The sequence below is a fragment of the Cucurbita moschata genome, unplaced genomic scaffold (genome assembly GCF_002738365.1).
Source record: "Cucurbita moschata cultivar Rifu unplaced genomic scaffold, Cmos_1.0 Cmo_Scf00020, whole genome shotgun sequence".
NCBI classification, from domain to species: Eukaryota; Viridiplantae; Streptophyta; class Magnoliopsida; order Cucurbitales; family Cucurbitaceae; genus Cucurbita; species Cucurbita moschata.
The window spans coordinates 1433250-1455527 of NW_019268536.1; the positions used below are offsets into that span (position 1 = coordinate 1433250).

A 22278-nucleotide genomic window follows, 5' to 3' on the forward strand; every position below is an offset into this window, starting at 1 on the left:
TTTTATTCCTTTTATCAATATTTTTTTTTTAAAAAATATGTATTTATTTATCCATTTATTCAAATTATTTGTTACAATTAAGCCTTAAAAAATTTTGTTTAATCAATTAAATCGTTAAATATTTTAAAATTTCTTAATCGATAAAATGTCAGTTGTGACACCCGAGTAACTGACAGATACATGGAATGAATTTAATAAGAAAATTTAGAGGACTAAGATATTTAGAATGTGTCGGGTAAGTTCTTGCTTGTAACGTATGTGTTGCTAAGATTCTCGATTCATATAGCTCAGACATTTTCCCTGTGATATGGTCACGTTACCTATTCACCACTTTTTAAGGAAGAAAATTGTCTTCACAGACCAAACACAATTCCTTCCAACATGTTTTGTTCTCATTCACATACACCTAGAAAAGCTTCTAGAAAGTCACTAACATATAATTGCTTCAAGTAAAGCATGTTTAACCATGAAGTTCATTCACTTATTATTGTTTTACTCGAACGTCTCGAGAAAATTGGATTTTTTGTGTTAACGAGTGAATGCTGACAATCATAATATAAAAATCGATAAAACTTTGGCAAGTTGCATAAAAGTTGATATTTTTCCCTCCAAAACATTATTATTCATGTGATCCAAATGAAAAAATATTAGCCACCTATCTTCTCTTAATTAATATTTAATTTCATTTTAATTATTGAAAAAATAAATAATAATCATAATGCAAGTAAACAAATAAATATATGAAATTGCCAGAATTATGGCTCTTTTTTTAAATTGACTTCATTAATAAGTCAACATTTTTACTTTATAAATCCATTTTAATTTTATCGTTTTTAGAGAAAATAGCAGGGACCAAGGTAAATAATTAATTATTTATTTTTTAAAAAAAATTGCATAAATTAATATTTTCTTTTCTTTTTTGACAAGGGGGAATTAAAAAAATTAAAATTAACCCTCTTTTTTATTTTATTTTTTATAAAATGGGAAATTTATCCTCTTTTTTTCCTCGGGCCTTTCAGTAGCGTTGAAACTAAGCTTTTTGAAGCGTAAGTGTAGCATTGAGTAGGGTTTTTATTTTTACTGCTTCGAGTTCTGATCTATTTGACCTAAATTAATTATAAGCTGATGTCAGAACGAATAGAATAAATTGCAAATACGACGACTAAGTACGTAAATGAAAAAGAAAGACCGACCTAATTACCGGTGAATGGGTTAGAGTGGTAAGGTGATGTGAAGGTTAAGTAATGTTATCATAGCCCTTAATATTTAATATTTATTTAATTTAATTGATTTTATGCCTATAAAGTGCTCTGTTATTGCGGTTTTTCGATTTGCTTTTTTCCCCCAATCTCTCTCTCTCTCTCTCTCTCTCTCTCTCGTTTTCTCTTCCGATTTCATTTTCTTCGATCAAATCAAAAACAGATCCAAATCCGAATCCGAATGCGCCATATGTACCAATCAAATTCCTCCTCCTCTTCCTCTCAGAAATTCATGGCCTCCGCCAACGCCGGCGTCGGTAGCGGCGGCGGCGGTGGTGGTAGTGGTGGTGGTCTCACTCGGTACGGTTCCGCGCCTGGATCTCTTCTGACTTCGGCGGTGGATTCCGTGATTGGAAGTCGGCATCCAGACTCTGTTTCCTCGCTCCGTACGCCGCCGTCGTTCAGTGGCCACTACTTCTCCTCCGCCGACTCCTCCCTGAAAACGTCGTCGTCCACTGCCGCTGCCGCGAGGTCGTACGGAATCCATGATTTAGCCCTAGGCGATTTCTCGACGGCTAGAAATTTCAATAGCAATGGTGGTCAATCCTCTTGCTCTTCGCCGTTAGTTCGCCAGAAAAGCTCGCCGGCTGGATTCCTCGGCCATCTCTCCGTCGCCGAACGAAACGGTACACTCCCTCTCGCTTTCTCTCTAATTTTGTTCCCGTCTTCACCGGCGCGTGGTTTTCACCGCGTTTCTTCTCAACCGTTGACTATATTCTTCCCCTAGTTCACGAAAATATACCCCTCAGCTTTTCAAAATGACCAAATTAGCCTCTCTGCTCTTAAACCGTATCCCACACGGACTTTTAAATTGAGTTTAATTAACTATTTTTTAGGTCCACTATATTTCAAATTTATTGGTATTTATTTATAATTATTTTTTTATATATTTTTAATTAAAAAATTGTATTATTTTTCTTTAAATCCAGGTCATAAGTCACGTGCAAGATGCTGTTAGCATCGCAATTGCATGATGATGTCAATTTGGGTTTAATTTATTATTTATTTATTTATTTTCCGATCCTTAGATGGCTGAAAGCCGACATGTAGTTTCGGTGCCCATTGTAGTTTAAGTAGTGCCGTTGTTTTCGAGCATTATTTTAATAATAGTGGAAATGTAATCCATTATTGATTTAATTGGGAAAGGATTCACTACGGCTGATTTTAGGAAAAGCTTTTAAAACTATGGTACAAAAGCTTGGTCTAGTCCCGTCGGGTTAGATTGGGTCGGTAGGTTTTGTTTGATTCAATTTGTTGATGTTCTGTCTTTAATCGTTCATATTATTTAATTATCTTTTGTATTGAATTTTGTTGAAAAATAAAGAATTAATAATTTTTTTATTGACTTAAAAGTATTATAAGCAGTCGATATTATTATTTTTTTATTTATTAAAAATTAACGTTATAATTATTTGGGTAAAAATCAAATTATCCTCACTTGAATGGATAAATATATATATATATATATATATATGAATTATTATAAAATATTTTGATGTTATTATAGTACTAGAAATACTATGGTCCACAAATTGAGGAACTAGATATTTTATAAGACATGCTTGACTGGATTAGATTCCAGTGGGCCTTTTTATATATATATATATATATATATTTTATGATTCTTTTAATTTGTTTTTAAAATTACAATCCACGGCTATCAAATATTGTCTTCTTTAGTGTCTTTGCTTTTCGAACTTTTCCTCAAAAATAGAGGTTTTCACACATTTATAAAAAATGTTTCATCCGACATGAGATCTCGCAATCCACCCACCTTCGAAGTCCAGTCCCTTTGTTGGCACTCGTTTCTCTCTCCAATTCATGTGAGATCTCACAATCCACCTTCCTTGGGAGCCTAGTGTCACGGTCATGCATGTCTAAGACGTGTTGTCAATGGCTGCATGACAGATATCCCGGTCTTGCTTGTCCATGGTTGCATGCCCGTCCCAAACTTCTTTTACATGCTTTCATCCTAGATACGTCTTTACCATTCTATATTGGGTCAATATGAGGGTGCATGACCATTCACCAAAATCGTGTCTACACTTGCAAGGGCTAAAATTTCCCAAAATGTACTATACGGGGATATGACTAGTTGTCAACTTCTTCCTACTCATAATTATATGCAGTAAGACGTTGTTATTGCCTTTTTGCTTACATTTCCATATAACACAATTTCCAATTTCTCAAATCTTACTTTCAAAACTCTCTTTCGAAATCTCTCTGCTTCCGTTTTCTAAAACTTTCTTCTTGAACCGGGGCCAAAGGCTCAAGCATACATCGCTTGGCCATAGGCGACGCAAGAACGAATAGGCTTAACTCACTTGTTGTTGGGTAGTGAGTGCCGCAGAATCGCAAGTTCGCTGCCATCAAAGTGCGATTGTGACACCTAGCGTCCTTGCTGGCACACCCTCTAGTGTCGGGCTCTTGTGGACTTGAGCTAATACAACTATTCTCTAATTAAACATGCTATTATTCTACTTTTTTAACGTACTCTTCTTATTAAAGTAAGTCGAGAATGTATTCTTTATAAGAACGAGAGGTGGAAAAAACAGGAGGTGGGTTTTCATTGACGATGGGAGGTGGTGGGAATGGCATAGGAAGACTGAAGTCCCAAGTGAGAATGAACGGCCAAGATTCACTTTCTCAAATCTCTGAAATGAATGAAAGCTTTATGGAGGCAGCCAATTCCTCTGCCAATGGCCTTACCCCCTCTACCTTTGGCATGGACTCTTCTTGGGACACTTCCAATAACTCCATTGTCTTTGGTGCCCCTCATGCTAAAACTTCCCGGCACCATCCCGACGCGGAGTTCTTCACCACCCTCGAGTCCCAGGTAGACTTAAATTCGATTATCGTTTATCCATTCATTTAAGTTAGCTCGTCTTTGAGTGATTGTGAATTTGTTGATGGTTGGCCTTATTTGTGTAATTTTCAGTTTAGTATGCCGCAGACAACTCTAGAAATGGCAACTGTGGAGAGGTTGCTTCATATCCCTGAACACTCTGCTCCTTGTAAGATTCGAGCTAAGCGTGGTTGTGCCACTCATCCTCGTAGTATCGCCGAACGGGTTAGTCTTAATTTTACGTGCATTGCGTGTAATATGAACTTTGCATGAATTCCTCGACTTAATTATAGTGCTTCTACAGGAGAGGAGGACGAGAATCAGTGGAAAATTGAAGAAACTTCAAGACCTTGTTCCCAACATGGATAAGGTAAAATTCAAGACCTCGAAATTTTAGCCCGTCCACCTAATAAAAAAATTCTTAGGTATTTTAGAATCGAGACCATATTTGAATGAGATCGTTTTAAGAATGGGAATGATCCTGAGAATATGATAATTGAGAAATATTTAAGAAAATTGAAAGTTACTACTCATACGAATAAGGTGTTCGTTAAAAAAATTAAAGGTTACTTATGACACCGGAGTAAAAGAGGAGTACATGAATGAACCGAGACCACATTTGAATGAAAAAGATCTGTGGGATAGGATAGCTAAGAAATGCTTAGAAGTGGGGAATAAGTAACGTGACTATATCGTAAGGAATTCGAGGGAATGTTGGGGCACATAAGTGCGGAATCTGGATTTCAAATCCTCATCTAAATCCTGGACATGGGTTGAAGATGTATTTCGTTTTCGGTGACTCAATTATAAGAATTTCAAAATTAACGTGTTTAGCTTGAAACAATTTTATGTCGAATGAGCTCGTTTGAGTTTAGTAAGAAAACATGTGAATTAAAACAAAATTTTATCTATTGTATATGATTGTTTTTTCGTATTATTGCAGCAAACAAGCTACTCAGACATGTTAGACTTAGCAGTGCAACACATCAAAGGTCTTCAACATCAAATTCAGGTCCGTTCTAAACGTTAATTTTATACCAATTAATTAAAAGATTAAATTTGTCATAATCTCAAAATTCAATCCAAAATCTTGCTATTTATCATTTTCTTATTAATTCAAATTAATGAAACTTATTATCGCACGTTCATTTTTTGTGGTTCAGTCATAGGAACTTCATAGTTAAACGTGCTCCATTTTGAAGCAATTTTATGTTAGGTGACTTCTTGGAAATTTTCCTAGTATGCATATGAGTGAAGACAAAACATATTGGAATGACTCGTGTTGATTTGTGAGGATAGTTTTCACTCTTAAAAGCGAGGAGTAAGTAACGTGACCACGTTGTATGGGAATGTCGGGGTCATTATGCCTCAAATCTGAGGCATAGATCATTACAATATCCTACCATTTTTTCGTTAAAACGAGAAGTGGGTTGAGCTGAGTTAGAACCCTAAATCCTTATACAGTTTTTATGAACTATAATCAGTTCGTTCGATAAAATATGTATAATATTTAATATTCGAGTTTTGATTTTTGTTGTTTTTTCAGATGCTTAACAAAGAAGCTGAGAGTTGCACCTGTGGAAACAAAGAATGCTTATAACATTTGGAATATTGAGAGTTGGAATGAATGGTACCTCAAATTTTGCCCTTTTTTTTTTTTTTTTTAATTTTGTTCTTCCCACTAACCCAAAAAAAAAAAAAAAAAAAAAAAAAAAAAAAAAAAAAAAAAAAAAAAAAAAAAAAAAAAAAAAAAAAAAAAAAAAAAAAAAAAAAAAAAAAAAAAAAAAAAAAAAAAAAAAAAAAAAAAAAAAAAAAAAAAAAAAAACATAAGGGCATTTGTTTGTACATAAAGCAAAGTAGGTCTCAAATTTTAATTGGAATCGTAAGCTTAATTTTTCATTGTAAAATAATTTTGACTCGCGCTATTTTCATTCAATTATTGATTGTCTTTTCGAGAATATTTAGTTCATAAATTTAGTTTACGAAAGCGTTTAATGGAGTTTAAAAACTTGAGCTTATAAACTCCGTGTTGGAATGTTAACGACATACCCATTCTTATGTTTAGTTTTTTATTTTCGTTACATTATCGTTCTGATGGTAGACAAACCTACCTTTGTCTCTCTTATAATTATTTAAGCTCGTTGATTGTCTTAAATTTATTATTATTATTTTTTATTTCTTCGATTTTTTTTTTCATTTTAATTCATGTTCATGGTCGATTGTTTTGAAGAGAATGTTTAGATCAGGAGGAAATGCAAATTTATTTATTTTTCCAGTTAATTATATAAGTTTTTATTTTTTAAAAATTTTAATACTTTCTTAATTTTTTTTATTTGAAAAATGAAGAGTTTCATTTAAAAAAAAAAAACCATCTTTGAAATTATTTAATTTCTTGTTATTTTAAAACAAAAAATAAAAATTAATAATACATATTTAATATTATTATTCTCCATATTTAATACAATTTCTATTTTATTATTCTCCACATTTCTAAATAAAATTTAAAATTTAAGAGAAAAAAATTACTAAAATAATTGAAAATTGTCCAATATTTTATACATACACATACATACATACATACATATACACACACACACATACATACATACATATACACACACACATACATACATACATACATATATACACACACACATACATACATACATACATATACATACATACATATATACACACATACATATATACATATATACACACATACATATATACATATACACATACATACATACATACATATACACATACATACATACATCTACACATACATACATACATATATATATATATATAAATATAATCTGAAAGAGATGGTGGAGGGAAGGCACTACCACTAGCGCTACATACGCAGTTTGTCTCTCTGCCAGCTCTGCTTCTTCAACCTCCGCCATTCCATTCCATTATTGCTCTTCTTGTTCTCTCTCTAAAAGCTTGTTGTCACATCTTCCCAAGTCCATCCTCTTCCTTCCTTCCTACCACAATCTCGATAATCGAACCTCCGAATCCCTAGAAGGAATCAGAAGAAACAGAGAGGGACAAACGCGCACAATCGGAACCTAGGCAATGTCGTCGTCGGACGATGAAGGAGGTGAGGAGTATCTCTTCAAGATCGTCATCATCGGAGACTCGGCGGTCGGTAAATCCAATTTGTTGTCTCGTTATGCTAGAAACGAGTTCAATCTCCATTCCAAGGCCACCATCGGCGTTGAATTCCAGACTCAGGTTATGGATATTGATGGCAAAGAGGTTAAGGCTCAGATTTGGGATACTGCCGGCCAGGAACGGTTTCGCGCCGTCACCTCTGCCTATTACCGCGGCGCCGTCGGTGCTCTCATCGTTTACGATATTAGCCGCCGTTCCACTTTCGATAGTGTCGGCCGATGGCTCGACGAGCTCAAGAGTGAGTGCCTGACTCAGACTTAGCTTTTTCTTTTGATGTTGTTCTTACTCTGCCATTTTAGTTGAGATGTATAGATCTGAACTCTTCTCTTTTTCGAATTTTGTTGGGAGTGATTTCATTTCCTGTTCGCTGCGGTATTTTTTTCTAAATTGACCTAGGCTCGCAACATCCTCTAAAAGATTTTGTTCAATTACTTGGACTAACTTCATCATATGAAAGAGATTGAATGTCTTGATTCTTAAACTTTGCAATAATCCAGATCTAGTCCTGTATCGTATTTTCTCTGTAGAATTACTTCCGACTTTGTAATGAATTTCTGTTTGTCGGATTTAGGTTCTTCATTTCCCCTGAAAATTACACTTATTAGCATCCAATTCGGTATTGCTTTCAAAACTGTAATCGGAAATATCTATCTTTCGTTCTCAGATTTCAAATTACTCTCACATTTTCAGGCTTTGATTCTCTCGAGTTTCAAATGTTGGTGTCGGCAACTCACAATTCAATGCCAAAAAACTACTTCTTAGCATAGCTGATTAAAATCAATATGTAGAACTTACCAACTCATGTTTCACCTATTTGGCTTTTCAGATGGATCAATGAATCTGTACTGTGTCACTTGAGATCTTATCGAACTTCTGGTTTAGACGTCCTTTGAGTAATGCTCATAATTTAGATGTATCCATTCCTATATGACTGATTATATTAAAATTTTCAGTTGCTTTGAGTATGCCATTTTGATCGAAAGTTCAGTTCCTTTCATGGAAATGAAATTACTCAATGCTGTTAATGATGCTATCCCCTCATAGCCTCACCTTGTAGTTGAAAACATGCTGGTTTAAATCCTATTTTGAACCCTAAACTCGACACTTGCTCTCTTGGGTCCTTGTACTTTTGAAATATTTGGTTTCCTCCCTAAACTCTTGACACTTTCTATTGTATTTAACATAAATCTTGGTTTATGGAATCGGTGGATAGTTGGTGATGCAGACCTTGGGTAGATATGAATTTGATGCAAATTTTCATCCGAGAATCAAATTTACTGTTTCCCATTGTGGTGAAGCGAGTTTGTAGTATCGTGAAAATAACATCTCATGATAAGAGAGATGGGTCGAACCATCAACTTTTAGGATGGTAATTGGTCCTGTAGATGACCCGACTGTGATATAGTGGGCACAAAGTTATCTATGTCTGTTCCACTGTATATTTCTTAGAGTTGTTGTTCTTTCCCATTTTTAATGATGAATTTATGCTATCAAGTTGCTTAAATGATCAGAGTTTTGATTCGAATCATTATGCAGCTCATTCCGATACCACAGTGGCCAGGATGCTAGTTGGAAACAAATGCGACTTGGAGAACATTAGGGACGTGACTGTCGAGGAAGGCACGAGTCTTGCAGAAGCCGAAGGGTTCTTCTTCATGGAAACATCTGCTTTAGACTCAACGAATGTTAAAAAGGCTTTCGAGATCGTGATCCGAGAAATATACAACAATGTGAGCAGGAAGGTCCTGAACTCAGATACCTACAAAGCAGAATTATCGGTCAACCGGGTGAGCCTCGTCAAGGACGGTGGATCGAAGCAATCAGAAAGCTATTTGTCTTGCTGTTCCAGGTGATCTTCATCTCTTCATGTTGGGTTGTGCTTAGTTTCTTCTGTCTTGTTTTGCTGGTGTGGTGATTCAAATTGGTTGTTTTTCTATGTTTGTTTCCATTATTATAGCTTCTCTAAAAGCTCCTCCAATGCAATGTTAGACCGACCATTTCCATATATAGAAATGAAATTATTTATTTGAATTTAATTAAAGACAAGAAGAAACATTTTTGTATTAATTATTATTATTTGGAGCAAATATGAACAGATTTATTAAGTTTGTAAAGTGAATCATGATCGATAGGATCTTCCATGTTCAGAAGTTCTAATTATTGCTTCTTTTTTTTTCTTCTTCTTCTTCTTCTTTCTTTCTTTCATTTAGTAATATTGTGTAAATGACATGAACAATTGAAGGTGACAAAATAATTCTCAAGAATGAAAACACCACTATTTGTAACGCCCCAGATTCACCGTTAGCAGATATTGTTCTGGCTTTTCCTTTCGGGCTTTCTCTCAAGACTTTTAAACGGGGAAGTTTCCATACCTTTATAAATGGTGGTTTGTTCTCCTCCCAACCAATGTTCATCACAATCATAATCATAAATCAAAATTGTTGTTTTTTTATTAGTTGATGGTTCGGTAGCCTACAAAAGTGTATAAATGAATTAAAATCATAATTACTAAGAAAAACTTAAAATAATTGAAGGTTACTATCTATATTAATAAGGTATACCTTCTTTTTTTGGTAGTTCAAGCCTAGGAACTTTATGATTAAAGGTATTTTTAAGGTATACCTTCTTTTTTTGGTAGTTCAAGCATAGGAACTTTATGATTAAAGGTATTTTTTTTGTAACAATTTTGTATCGGCCATCTCTTAAAAATTTACATAAAATCATGTATGTTTATTGAATAATTTTAAATGATCAATAGGTTTCTTTTTTCTAAACTTTAATGTATAGATTAGATTAATTTAAAAGATATTTTTGAATAATATGTATCTCCAGAGTATTTTTTTTTTAAATAAAAAATTTTAAAAGTTTTTTTTTTTTTGTTTTGTTTCAGACATTATCTTTCTATAATAGAATTGAAATGGATGATTTGAGGCTTTATTAAAGTTAAGTTATCGAAAAGATGTAATTCCGTTGTCAATTTAGTATGATGATGCATTTTGTCGATTTTCTATAATCTATGAACTATTTTGACTCTCAAATAATAAACAAAAACTATTTCAAGTCAAGTAATGAGCATAACATCCATGTACAAAAAAACTGAAGAAAAAGACGAAATTAAAAAATTGAACAGAATAAAAACAAAATAATTAAAAACATAAACTTTGACTTGAATGATGACCATTCTTGGTTTTCTAGAAGCTTTTCCTTTTCTTAAAATGTAATTATCTTCCTTTTCAGCTACCACTTTGATATTTTGTTCCTTCCTTTGTTTCTTGTTTTTGGGTTTTGGTTTTCCAATCACTGAGATCTCCAATACTTCGCCATTTCAAACCCATTTTTGGCATAGCGGTAGTCCTCAATTGCTTGTGCAATTTCAGATTGCGAGTTCATCACAAACGGTCCATATTGAACAATTGGTTCATTCAGAGGCTTCCCTGCAATCAGAACAAACCTCAATGGCTTTGAAGATTTGTTCCACACACTTACCCCATTTCCACCTCCCAATACTAGGACATGGTGAGCAGCCACCGGGGACGAGTTCGGGGACCCGAACACTCCTTCACCGTCGATTATGTACACGAAAGAGGTCCATGTGTCTGGGATGCTTTGATGCACTTGAGCTCTTGGTTTCAAAGTGAAGTCGAGGTACATAGTTGGCGTTTGAGTGTAGATTGGAGAACGGACTCCCATGGACTCGCCTGCTATGACACGAACTTCCACACCGTCTTTCTCCGCTCTCGGAATGTTGTCGCTTGGGATCTCCTGATACCTTGGCTTCATCCTAATGACATTCATTAATTTAACAGACTTTGAATACATTTTCGAATCTACATTCTACCAATACAATGAAGGAAAAAGAGCTACATTTTGTCACGGGATGCAAGATTGATCCAAAGCTGCAAGCCCTTTTGAGAACCTGCACCAGCAGGCATTTCAGAATGGACTATACCTCGTCCCGCTGTCATCCACTGTGCCCCAAAACCAAATCTCAATATGTTATTTAATTTATTTATTGCGTCATTGAACTTCTTTTTGAAATTGTTTATTTACCTGGACATCCCCTGTTCTAATTGTACCCTTGTGGCCAGCAAAATCTTGATGGGTAATCCCTCCCTAAAATAATCCACAAATAAATAAATACATAAAAATAATTGAAAATTTGTCCCCAGTCTACAGTTTATTCCTTTCATCACAGAAATTAGAGAATTTACTTGTAACATATACGTCACTGTCTCAAAACCTGAAAGAAAAAGAAATTTGACATCAGAATTTGAAGAAAAAAACATTATAACAGCAACGCTCAAAAAAGTATGAAATATATACAGCATATCATGTTCATCATTTCTCTGAATAATTTTACAATTTACGAGTACTGCTACTTCTAACCTCTATTAACATATTAATTTAATTAAACAGGATCACAAATTAAAACGAAGTATCCAGCAAATTAGAAAAGTTGAATCCGTAGAACAGTTCCGTTGTTGAAGAACGAAAATTCAATTTTAAGGAACGAACCTCTGTGAGGATGATCGGGGAATCCAGCCGGTGGAGTGACTGCAATGAATGAAACAATTGGAAAAAATTCAATTCGTAGATAGAGAAATAAGAAGAAACTGAAAAAACGAAATCAAAAGAAGCAAAACAACAATCGGATTGCGATTCGGTTACCAGAGAAATCATCGAGCATGAGAAATGGATCCAGATTCTTCAAATCATTCCTAAATCAAAGATCAGAAGATAAAATCAGTGGCGGCGGAGAAGAAGAGCAGAAAACATAAACAAAAAGAAGAAGAAGAAAGAGACCTTCCGATGCCTCGACGAACGACGGCGCCGTCGCCTTCGTTCTGGAGTTTAGCAAGAATCTTCTTGATGACGGAGCGAGGTCTGTCGAAGGCGGACGGAGAATGACTGGAACTGGACATAGTGGATGAACTAATGGCGGAGGAAGCGGCGGCGGGGACGAAAAATCTGGGAGAAATAATGGCGGGAGTCTGAAAATGGAAGGAACTGAAAAAGGAAATTGATGAACTGAATTGGGATTATGATAGAGAATTGAAATTTATATATATATACCGAAATGAAAAGGGTAATTTGGGGATTTGGGTTTGAAATCGTTGGAAAATTCAGACTTGGATTTCTCTTTTTTTTTAGACTTTTTATTTATTTGGTTGAATATGACGTCATCGATGAATCATCATGACGAAGAGCTTTTCTCTAATTTTTCAAAATTATTTTATTAAAAATATCATTTTAATCCTTATATTTCAAATTTTGTTCTATTTAATTTTTTTTTATTTCAATTGGTTCTTTTTTTTCCTTTTTATTTTCAAATTTTGTTTTTTTAGACTAAATTTAAATATTTTTTTTTATATAAATAGAATAGGAGACAAGATTACTAATTATTTAAGACAATATTATATTTTTTTTGTCTTTCTCTAGCTAATTATTCCTTTAATATAAATAAATAAATATATATATATATATATATATATATATATATATATATATTAAAAATAAATTAGTTAGTTCTGAATAATAAATTTTTGTAATTGTTATTATTATTTTTTTAAATATGTTGGTGGAAATAATTAAAAACATTAAATGCAATTCCTAGTAAGTCGGGTTTGGGCTATTTAAGTGGGCCTGACTATTATCCATTCGGTCCATAAAAGCCCATAAAAAAGCTTCTCAATTTGTTCTTCAGCTGTCGTCCCTGCCTATAATTAGGGCATTCCATTCAACCTCTAAAACCCTAGAAACCATGGGGGGTTTCGGAAATTCAGACAAGGCTTCTGAAGCTTCTCTTCGAAACCCTAGAAAGAAGCGCAAACAGCGGCCTTCAAACAAGCTCCACACCAAGCCTAAGAGCGCCAAGAAGAGGAAGTCCGATCCTACCCTTAATACTGATGCGCAAAATGCCACAAATGGTAGTGAAAGCAGTGCATTGGAGGCGCTTCCATTGGAGCCATTCAGCTTTTTTTTGGATGAGTTCCAGACGGCTAATGACGTTCAAGTCTCTTCGCTGGAGCTTGACTCCATGAAAGGTAGTTTACTAATTTGGAGCATTACTCCTTTTTTCGCGCGCGCGCGCGCGTGTTTGTGGTAGAAGTCTTTCTTGGTCTTATCTGTATTTGCCAGAAGAGTTTTGGAGTTGTGAATTTGGTGTGCTGATGGTGATAATTGTTAAAAGAATTTTAGTTTTATGGGTTTACTCAATTAATTAAGTGGAAAGAATGTAAAATCTTTTGGAGTGTTTAATTGTTGTTGGTGTTCTAATTAGCCGGTTTTGTTATATGGTCTTGTAAGTATGGTTGAAAAAGAGGAAGTGTTTGCCTTTTTTTCTGTATTGCGTGAGAATTTGTCTGTTCTTTATAATGACTGGAGAATTTTTTAGGTAGGTGCATTCTGGGTCCTCCACAAAGTTCAATTCAGGATGAAAAAACCTTGGTTAAACATATTAAGGAAGCTTTTGGATCATCGTGGAAAGAAGTTCTTTGTAAAGGGAAACTCTTGGAGGGAGAGACTGCTCCGGGCAGTCCTGCTGTCCTTATAATCAGCACATCTGCAATTAGGGCGATTGAACTTTTAAAGTAAGATGGTGACTGCTTTTCTGCTGGTTTGAAATATATGGAATTAAGTGTCTGATTTTGTATAACTCGTTGATTTACATTCATCAGGGGTTTTCGGTCGCTAACTCAAGAATGCCATGCTGTTAAGCTTTTCTCGAAGCACATGAAAATTGAGGAACAGGTAGTTATAAGATTCTTTCTATGCCCTTTTTTCTTTTAGGTGATTCAGATATAGGAGTAACACATGCTTGCTATTTATTTCATTTTGTAGTAATGTTTAAAACTGTATGGTCCCCTTTATGTAATGCATGCTTGTCGTATATCAAAACTATACAAAGTGGGATGATAATTGTAAACATATTGGTAGATGGAACAAATGGGAAAAACTCCTTAAAATGTATTTACTTTATTGGGTTTGGGAAATGATGACAATCCAGAAAAATATTTCTGAGGCTGTGGCTATGTTGATCTTGTTATTTGCACGTCAGTCTGATCCCATTTTCTCAATGATAGATTAACATTCCCTTCCAAACTCTTAGCACAAACTTTTACAACTTTTACTGCTTTCGAAGCTTTAATTTTTTTCTACTATTCTTTTGATTTTCTACGTCCAAATTAGTGCTTTTGTAAATTCTGAGGTGCGCTATGGTGCAATGACCTTCTAGGCTTTCAAGCTGTCATGCTTGTGTTTTTTTTTTTTTTAAAACCCTAAATGGCTTATTTGGGTTTAAAAATTAATCTTTTATAAAATTATAATCTAAGCCTCCTGTTTAGGTTCACAGTTTTTTTTTTGGTAAAAAACAAAAGGAGAGCTTGTTTAGTGCGCATCTCTGTGTTTCAGGCTGTGCTTTCCTAGCTGTGCCTTGCTTCTGTGAGGTGAGGTGCCACAGTTGAGCCTTTGATCTAGGCGTGCACCTGGGTGTGACTTTCAAAACACTTGTCCAATTTATGCACAGTTATGTTATTTATATGAAATGTTCAGCTCAACTCTCAATATAACATCAGTTGTCTGTGATATGTCATGATTTGGTTCACTCTCAAATCCTCATTTCTGCTGTACTGTTATTGTTTTTCCCTTTGTGGTGGGTGCAGGTAGAACTGCTGAAGAACCGTGTTAACATAGCGAGTGGTACACCAAGCAGGTTAGCTTTCAATATTTGATATATCACCATGGGTTCAAGAGTTCCAGTTCTAGGTCCTCATTTCTGTTAAAAGAGTGCCGGTGTATTGTCAAGAGTAATAAATGTTGAAAGTCTCCAACCTTCCTGGATTTATCACCGATTGCATTTATATACAGAGTTCAATATTTTCTTTCCTTTCATTCTCAATTTTGTTAAGTGTTCAACTGATTTTTTCTTTGTCTCATTTTCTTCTGTTCAATTTTAGGATTAAAAAACTGATTGATATCGAGGCCTTGGGGCTTTCAAGATTAGCAGTTATCGTGCTCGACATTCAACCGGATGTTAAGGGCTATTCTTTATTTTCGCTTCCACAAGTCAGGTTTGAACATCATTTATTTGTCTCAATCTCACCTAGTATTCTTTCATATCTTTTGTTCCATGCCTTTGGATTATGAAAATGCAATTTCATAGATTTTTTTGGTTAAATACGAAGAAAACTCAAGTTGTGAAACTCCGAAAACCCATAATCTATCTCTTGAGACATCTCTTACTAAAACAACTCATATTGCAGGGATGAATTCTGGGATTTATACAAGAGCTACTTACACCAGCGAGTCGTCGAGGGTGGGCTGCGAATTTGCCTCTTCGGACCTTTACAACCATCTCGTACGCGAAGGAAAAAAGAAGTTACCAGTCCAGGCAAATAAGTTACCAACTAAGTCCGAGTTCTTTTTAGAGTTAGACTTGGTTGGACCATCCCTGTTGTTAATGTATCCCTTGAGTTAAGGAATTCCAACAAATTAATTTGTCATCATCATTTTTCCCCTCTCCACTGCAATATGGCCATTTTGGTTGGGTTGTACCAAATTTTGCAACATCAGCGTAGAGTCCTATTGTTATAGTTTTGCTTGTAGTTCCAAAATATAAATGGAAAATGGTCTTGCTTTTCTTGAACTCAGCTATGTGAAATCTTAGATGGATGCTGTTCTATACATTCTTTAATCTTCCATTACATCACTCATATAATCGTCTTAGTGCTGGAAGTAGATGTCTGTCGATCCAATAAATAATCTAACTCTTATCAGAAGTATTTGAAAAGTTCACTTTTTAGTCCATTAGTTATGAACATAAAGTGTGTTAGTCCTTGAAGATTCACCACCAATAGGAACTATCAGAAACAAACAGAAAGCTGACTGGACTTTTAACTGCTTATGTGGCTTGCTGAGTGTGAAAAAAAATTTGTCCTAGTGGGCTTTCTGTCTTTCTACAACCACATGAGGTGTCCATCCAATCGACTTTCATGAGCGAAGGCATGTGACGAAAAAGACCCAACCCACACTGTGATGACCCTTGCTTCACAAGCGAACAACCTGCTACAAATGATTTTGGGCAAGTTCGAACTCGAACACCATCGTTACAATATATTATCATAGATGGAAGAAGTAGCACTGTTGTGCTGCATTAGGGGTGGAAGAAGTAGGGGTCCATACCCGCTGTTGTGCAGCATTAGGGGTGCCATGGTATGGACGATTTCATTTGCGACGTGACCCTTCCTTATTGAAGAAGCAGATTGAGGTTGATTGGGATTGACTATTTTGGTGGCTCGTGAGTGAAATGGAGGGGAAAGGACATCTTTTTCCCACCTGGCAAGCCACGTAAATATCTAGGTGGACAACGTAATGGAATGGTGTTTGAGTTCCTTCTCTCAAATGTATTTGTATTCTTGTGATGCACGTGTCAATCGTTGGTTTTGTTAAAATCGTCTAGGTTTGTGTTTTTTGTGACTAGTGCTTACGATTCGTTGTGTCCTAGGACCCAGCATCCCCGAACAATCCTTTATGATGTGGCTAGCTGTTCGGGATATGTTGTCTCTATTGTTGGAATAGCCTAGTCATGAAGTTTGTAGGCTTTGTAATAGAGCATATGACTATTGCGATCACTTGTATTTTGAATGCCTTTTTAGTAGGCCTATCTAGGGAGAGATGCTCGCTTGGCATCTTTCCATCAATTTTCTTTTGAGGCCGTAAATTTGGTTCCACATGTCTCACCTAAATGTTGGATGACAAATGGCTCTATTATTAAGTACGGAAGAAGGTAGTTATGACTACGAGTGTAACCTTTGAATTTATGACTTGTCAGGGGCCTCCTTAAATTGTTCTTTAGGCCACATGGTTTGAGTATCTTTTGAAGCGGGTTTTCGGGTCCCTTTAGGATCTGATCTTATGAGGTCGGGTCATTATTTCTTCACTTGGGACTTACTTGCATTGCTAATTCTTGTCGTATATGACAACTATTTGATATTTTTATGTTTTTTCTAACGATCACAATACGGTCGTACAATATTGACATGTGCACAAATAGATATATTTATGTCTTGATGTGATGACTATTCTTTCGCTTAAGTGTAAGTAAACCTTTCCTTGGCTGCTGCGGTGAAAGCTCTTGCACCCAATGTTTTGATGTGATGACTATTCCTTCAAGATAGTTCTACCCATAAGACGTTGTGTGGAATCTTTGGTGTGTGTGCACGACACATGGGGAGACAAAACGATAAGAGCGTTAAAAATGCAGAGAAACAAGCTCGTGCTTCAATCTATTAGATGTGATGCTTGCCCTTTGCTACATACACCTCATTATCAAAACTAGATGAAATGATATCAAACTAGATGATACGAATATAATGCATTTGGATGGCAATGCTCGGAGAGCTAAAAATGGTTTGAAGCCAGGTACGTCGTGATTCATTGAGGTTGATCTTAAAGTTACGTTTTTAATTTCATTTCTTGGCTCGTAATGGTTGGAATGATTGCAAGAAACTCCTCCAAACTTCTCACAGACGAACCCTTTTCGTTATAATCCTTGACCGCGGCCGTCATCTTGTCCTTAACAATGGCGGCCTTCTTCCTCATCTCTTCCCCTTTCCCACCTTCCCCCATCACCATTTCTATCATCTTCTTCACCTTCCCTCTCTGAATCTCTCTCTCTCTTCCCCTTGTCAGCTCCACTCCAACCCCCATCTCCTCCACCATCATCTTCGAGTTGTACGCCTGTTCTGCCGCCATTGGCCACCCTATCATCGGCACCCCCTGGCTCAGGCTCTCCACCATCGAATTCCATCCACAATGGCTCAAAAACGCCCCCACCGCTTCATGCGACAAAATATCCAACTGGGGTGCCCAATTTCTGATCAACAATCCTCCATTCCTCTCCTTCATTCGTTCCTCGAATCGCTCCGGCAGCCATTCATCGGCTCTGAACTCTGCTTTCATGTCGTGCCCCAATGGCGGCCTCACCATCCATATGAACGCCTTCCCACTTTCCTCCAATCCGTGCGCCAATTCTAGCATCTGGGTCTCGCTGATTGTGTTCTGAGATCCGAACGAGATGTACAGAACCGAATTTTTTGAATGGGAATTCAGCCAATTGATGCAATTTTCCAAATGTACGCCGGAATCTTTCTCTTTCCCCCACCGGCGGCTGGTGCTTTCAGGAAGAAGCGGTCCAATTGCCCAGACGGGGATTTTTATGTAATCCCTCAAGTGCCTCAATCCGAAAGATTCAACTTCTTCAACGGTGTTACAGAGCCATCCATCGGAGCACAAAGCAGAGGAGAGTTGTGGCTGGAAAAATTTGGACCAGGAATCGGTGCCGTCGGCGGCGAGTACGAACTGGTTCAGTTGAGAGCGATGGAAACGGCAGCCTTCTGGGAATCCTGGGACAGAGAAATCATCCGCGGGGGTGGAGCGGTGGGGGAGATTCAACCAGAGAGAGATGTAGGCCAGAGTACCATAAGCACCGCAGGTAGTGAAATTGAAAATCGGGACGTTAAAGCTTCTCGCGACGGCAACCGACCAACCAAAGAACAAGTCAGAGATTATACACACCGGCGGCCTGCCTTCTTTTTTGATGATGTCGGTGATTAGTCGCCGGAGGGGGAGTTCGAGGGCGGTGGAGGAGTTTAACAGAGTGACGATTTGTTCTGGAGAGAGATTCTCGGTGTTCTCGGTGTTGGCTGGGAGGTTGTGGCCGGAGCTCGAGTAGTGGAGCTCCGCCAGTTGGATTTTAACGGCGGCGGAGACAGTGGAGCGGATGTACTGGATGTTAGAAGGGGTGCAGGCGATGATGACGGTGAAAACAGAGGATCTACGAAGGATTAATTTGGCGAGTTCGAGGAAGGGGATGAGATGGCCGTGAGCCATGAAAGGGAGCATAAGGATGTGGCTGTCGCCGGAGTTTGCTTCAGAACCCATTTTTTCCGGCCGGCGGGACTCTGTTTTGGAAGGAAGAAAAACAGAGATGTGAAGTTTACAAAGGGAGGGTATAATATTTATAGCTGTAACAGACCTGAGCAACTCTAATAGAATTTACAACCCAATCCAACCTTCTATTTTTAAGTTTGGTTGTAGGATAGTATTTTTTTTAAAGTTGGATAGGGTTGATTGTAACCCTATTTTCGAGTTATCCGACTAAAAAAATATTATCAAACACCTAAACTGAATTGAATTTTCGATCATTCAAAAAGTTCAAACTCAGTCCAAACCAAAAATAATTTAATCCAATCCAATTTGATTGAGTTGTCGATTGCTCGTGTTACAGGATCATATGAACATCCCTATTAGTATCTACTTTTCTTCTCTTGCTCGACGTCCACCAACACAAGTTAAACCAGTCAATCGTCATCCACTACCGGAGCCAATCCTGATCATCAAATTGAAGCTAAATAGTCATCGTCCACCATCGGAGTTGCCGTGGTCAAAGCCAAAACAAAAACATGTTCACGACCAATAATACTCTCTCGGAAAGTTGAACCTTTTTGAGTTTGCTAGTTGTTAGGGTTGTGTGTATGCATATTTAGTATTTATGGTATATCCATATACTCAGGATTGTTTTAAACCATACTATGTTTAATGTTTATAGCCGATAACTTTATGTATGTATTTGTTTGGAGATTCCACCTCGGTCGAAAAGGAGAACGAAATATTTCTTATAAAGGTGTAAAAACCTTTTCTTAACAAACACGTTTTAAAATTGTGAGGCCGACGGTCCTACGTAATAGGTTAAAGTGAACAATATCTGCGAGTTGAGTGAATATACAAAGAGATAAAATCATCTACATCAAGATGACCGAGTTGAAAGATTGTTTAGTGGTTCTTGTGAATCAAATATATTTGGTTGAAATTTCGTCCATTAAAATGGAAGAATTATAGATCTCCAAAATAATAGATAGGAATACCGCAAAAGACCCATCACGATACCCATCTAAGGCGTAGTTCCCGACCCAAGAGCCACTTCACCATATTCCGAATTCAATGGTTTCAATAAATCTCGTATAGTAGTTCGTCTTAACCCAGAGACCCAGATCTAGAACTATCCTCAACAGTTGGCCAGTCTAGATCGATGGCCATACGTAATATTGTATCAATGTTAAAACTTCGAATTGTGAATTTAGTAAATAAACCAGTAGAGTTACATGTGTTAAAATAATAATTATTGAAGAACCTTTTCAAATAGCTAACTACAACTAGAAAGAACAATGTTAAGTTTCTTCAATTATTGTTGATAATGCAAGTTCCAATAATAAGGCAACTACGCACGTTAAAGAAATAATTTAAAAGTTAGAAATCTGAATTATTACACGAGGTGTTACGTGTCACGATCGTACTTCTTCAAGTGTGCGGTATCGTGATCTTGTTACGCTCACGACAAGCCCTAAGGAGAAACTCAACACAAAGTCGGGCGAAAAATATGAATTGGGTTAGGGTTCCCCTTTACGGCTTGTCTCTACGTTCTCCACCAAATTCTTTCATTTTTATCTCCAAATCTTTGGCACAAAACGACCCAATCCATTCAGGTTTTCAGCCATCATTCTCTTCCTTTCTGAAATGCCAAATCTTATTAGGACTTATCAATATTAGTTATTGAATATCTTACCAATTTGGTTCGGCACTCGTTTATTTGGCTACTAATCTTATGAATCATTTTGATTCTTTTGTTCCTAAAACTAAATGAGGGACGCAGACCGAAAATTGGTTTGGGTCGTTTTGGTTCATCGGCTTCGTCCGCCCTCGCCGTCGACGCGCTCGGGATCGCTGACATTTGACACAAGCCTTTTGTTTTGGGCTCTTTCTATATTGGCACTATTTTGAAAATGCCCACAGACGAGAGAAGCTTGTGAGTTTTTTTTGGTGGGTCTACTTCTCAGTTGTAGTGGACGCCGTTGTTTATGGATCAGCTGCCGGCGGTGAGGTGGCTGACGGCAACGGTCGGTGGCCGGAATTTTGGAAGAATTAATGACGTGGCTAGGTGGCCGGCGATTGAAGCTCAAACGCCAGTTAATAGGCAAGTGGTATAGAAAATTAATTAAAAAAGACAAATCTTCGTAATCCGACCAAATCCAATTAAGATTTGTGAACGAATCTTAGTTACTGAATGTCCGACCACATCTGGTTCAATGCCTAATTGGTTTTTTTTGGCTTCTAAACCTAAGAGTTTGGAGAGAGGGAGAAAGGAATGGTAGGGAAATAAAGAAAACGAATCAAGTTAGGTCCGTTTTGACCTCTTATGGAAACAAAGTGGGTCGAGTCGAGTTGGTTTTGTTCTCTATGAAACAAACGTCCTATCATTCTTATATTCGTTTATGTATCTAACGACCCCATATCCAGAATTTGGATCAGGATTCAAAACGTCGGTATTCCTCTGCATTCTTTGTAAGGTGACTACGTGCTCACTTCTTAAGAATGAAAACTATCCCCACAGATTAACACGAGTGCTCCCTCATGTTATGCATCTTATTGGTATAGCTAGTGAATTTATGACAAGTCACGTTACCTACTCCTAGCGTTTTAAGAGTGAAAACTATCTCCACAGACCCATATGAATCTTTTTCATCATGTTTTGTCCTCACTCACGTGCATCCCAGAAAATTTCCTAACAGGTCACCCAACATAAAATTGATCCAAGTAAAACACGTTTAACCATGAAGTTCCTATGATTGAATTATTGAAAAGGAAGGTGTACTTTGTTAACTCAATCATATTAACTCCATAGTTAAACGTGTTTTACTTAAAGTAATTCTATATTGGGTGACCTCTTACAAATTTTTCTAGAATGCACGTGCGTGAGAACAAAATATGCTGGAAGAACTCGTGTTGGTCTGTCAGAAAAATCTTCACTTTTAAAAAACAAGGAGCAAGAAACGTGACCATATCGCAAGACATGCAAAAAAAAAAAAAAAAAAAAAAAAAAAAAAAAAAAAAAAAAAAAAAAAAAAAAAAAAAAAAAAAAAAAAAAAAAAAAAAAAA

General features: G+C 36.5%; 5 protein-coding genes and 1 non-coding gene across 8 annotated transcripts; 4 read left to right on the forward strand and 2 right to left on the reverse strand.

Annotated features, from left to right (window-relative positions):
• The first annotated feature begins 1346 nt into the window (after positions 1 to 1346).
• Positions 1347 to 6168, forward strand: LOC111457408 (transcription factor bHLH128-like). 3 transcript variants are annotated; one of them, XM_023099586.1, is made up of 7 exons: positions 1347 to 1885; positions 3794 to 4095; positions 4198 to 4329; positions 4409 to 4474; positions 5048 to 5116; positions 5651 to 5757; positions 5939 to 6168. In XM_023099586.1, exons 1-6 carry the CDS (start codon positions 1441 to 1443, stop codon positions 5702 to 5704), a joined length of 1068 nt encoding a protein of 355 aa, XP_022955354.1. In that variant the 5' UTR covers positions 1347 to 1440; the 3' UTR covers positions 5705 to 5757; positions 5939 to 6168. The 3 variants fall into 3 exon arrangements, with proteins under 3 accessions (XP_022955354.1, XP_022955355.1, XP_022955356.1); XM_023099587.1 differs by having other exon boundaries at positions 3815 to 4095; XM_023099588.1 differs by having other exon boundaries at positions 3818 to 4095.
• A 768-nt stretch (positions 6169 to 6936) lies between these two features.
• On the forward strand, positions 6937 to 9406 carry LOC111457991 (ras-related protein RABA5d-like). Its single transcript, XM_023100469.1, has 2 exons — positions 6937 to 7525; positions 8824 to 9406. The coding sequence occupies exons 1-2, from the start codon at positions 7189 to 7191 to the stop codon at positions 9138 to 9140; spliced, it is 654 nt and encodes a 217-aa protein (XP_022956237.1). The 5' UTR covers positions 6937 to 7188; the 3' UTR covers positions 9141 to 9406.
• A 1024-nt stretch (positions 9407 to 10430) lies between these two features.
• LOC111457750 (pirin-like protein) lies at positions 10431 to 12311 on the reverse strand. The gene is made up of 7 exons (XM_023100137.1): positions 12091 to 12311; positions 11956 to 12005; positions 11803 to 11841; positions 11499 to 11527; positions 11338 to 11400; positions 11152 to 11255; positions 10431 to 11068 (listed from the first exon to the last, which is right to left on the reverse strand). The coding sequence occupies exons 1-7, from the start codon at positions 12207 to 12209 to the stop codon at positions 10585 to 10587; spliced, it is 888 nt and encodes a 295-aa protein (XP_022955905.1). The 5' UTR covers positions 12210 to 12311; the 3' UTR covers positions 10431 to 10584.
• A 699-nt stretch (positions 12312 to 13010) lies between these two features.
• LOC111458074 (protein CMS1) lies at positions 13011 to 15971 on the forward strand. The gene is made up of 6 exons (XM_023100578.1): positions 13011 to 13331; positions 13682 to 13877; positions 13965 to 14037; positions 14949 to 14998; positions 15243 to 15356; positions 15549 to 15971. The coding sequence occupies exons 1-6, from the start codon at positions 13049 to 13051 to the stop codon at positions 15682 to 15684; spliced, it is 852 nt and encodes a 283-aa protein (XP_022956346.1). The 5' UTR covers positions 13011 to 13048; the 3' UTR covers positions 15685 to 15971.
• On the forward strand, positions 14271 to 14356 carry LOC111458082. The gene has a single exon (XR_002713049.1). It is a non-coding gene; the product is annotated as a small nucleolar RNA Z122 (small nucleolar RNA).
• A 1565-nt stretch (positions 15972 to 17536) lies between the features above and the next one.
• On the reverse strand, positions 17537 to 19350 carry LOC111457469 (UDP-glycosyltransferase 92A1-like). Its single transcript, XM_023099675.1, has one exon. It carries the CDS (start codon positions 19225 to 19227, stop codon positions 17740 to 17742), a length of 1488 nt encoding a protein of 495 aa, XP_022955443.1. The 5' UTR covers positions 19228 to 19350; the 3' UTR covers positions 17537 to 17739.
• Between the last annotated feature and the right edge of the window lie 2928 nt (positions 19351 to 22278).

What these genes read in the sequence shown, in the direction of transcription:
- LOC111457408 (XM_023099586.1), top strand. Translation starts at nt 1,441, where the DNA reads ATGCGCCATATGTACCAATCAAATTCCTCCTCCTCTTCCTCTCAGAAA. An exon ending in CTCCGTCGCCGAACGAAACG is followed by an intron (nt 1,886 to 3,793) that starts GTACACTCCCTC and finishes ATTCTTTATAAG; the next exon opens with AACGAGAGGTGGAAAAAACA. An exon ending in GTCTTCAACATCAAATTCAG is followed by an intron (nt 5,117 to 5,650) that starts GTCCGTTCTAAA and finishes TTGTTTTTTCAG; the next exon opens with ATGCTTAACAAAGAAGCTGA.
- LOC111457991 (XM_023100469.1), top strand. Translation starts at nt 7,189, where the DNA reads ATGTCGTCGTCGGACGATGAAGGAGGTGAGGAGTATCTCTTCAAGATC. An exon ending in ATGGCTCGACGAGCTCAAGA is followed by an intron (nt 7,526 to 8,823) that starts GTGAGTGCCTGA and finishes ATCATTATGCAG; the next exon opens with CTCATTCCGATACCACAGTG.
- LOC111457750 (XM_023100137.1), bottom strand. Translation starts at nt 12,209, where the DNA reads ATGTCCAGTTCCAGTCATTCTCCGTCCGCCTTCGACAGACCTCGCTCC. An exon ending in CATGCTCGATGATTTCTCTG is followed by an intron (nt 11,842 to 11,955) that starts GTAACCGAATCG and finishes CATTCATTGCAG; the next exon opens with TCACTCCACCGGCTGGATTC. An exon ending in CTTGCATCCCGTGACAAAAT is followed by an intron (nt 11,069 to 11,151) that starts GTAGCTCTTTTT and finishes GAATGTCATTAG; the next exon opens with GATGAAGCCAAGGTATCAGG.
- LOC111458074 (XM_023100578.1), top strand. Translation starts at nt 13,049, where the DNA reads ATGGGGGGTTTCGGAAATTCAGACAAGGCTTCTGAAGCTTCTCTTCGA. An exon ending in AGGGCGATTGAACTTTTAAA is followed by an intron (nt 13,878 to 13,964) that starts GTAAGATGGTGA and finishes TACATTCATCAG; the next exon opens with GGGTTTTCGGTCGCTAACTC. An exon ending in GCGAGTGGTACACCAAGCAG is followed by an intron (nt 14,999 to 15,242) that starts GTTAGCTTTCAA and finishes GTTCAATTTTAG; the next exon opens with GATTAAAAAACTGATTGATA.
- LOC111457469 (XM_023099675.1), bottom strand. Translation starts at nt 19,227, where the DNA reads ATGGGTTCTGAAGCAAACTCCGGCGACAGCCACATCCTTATGCTCCCT.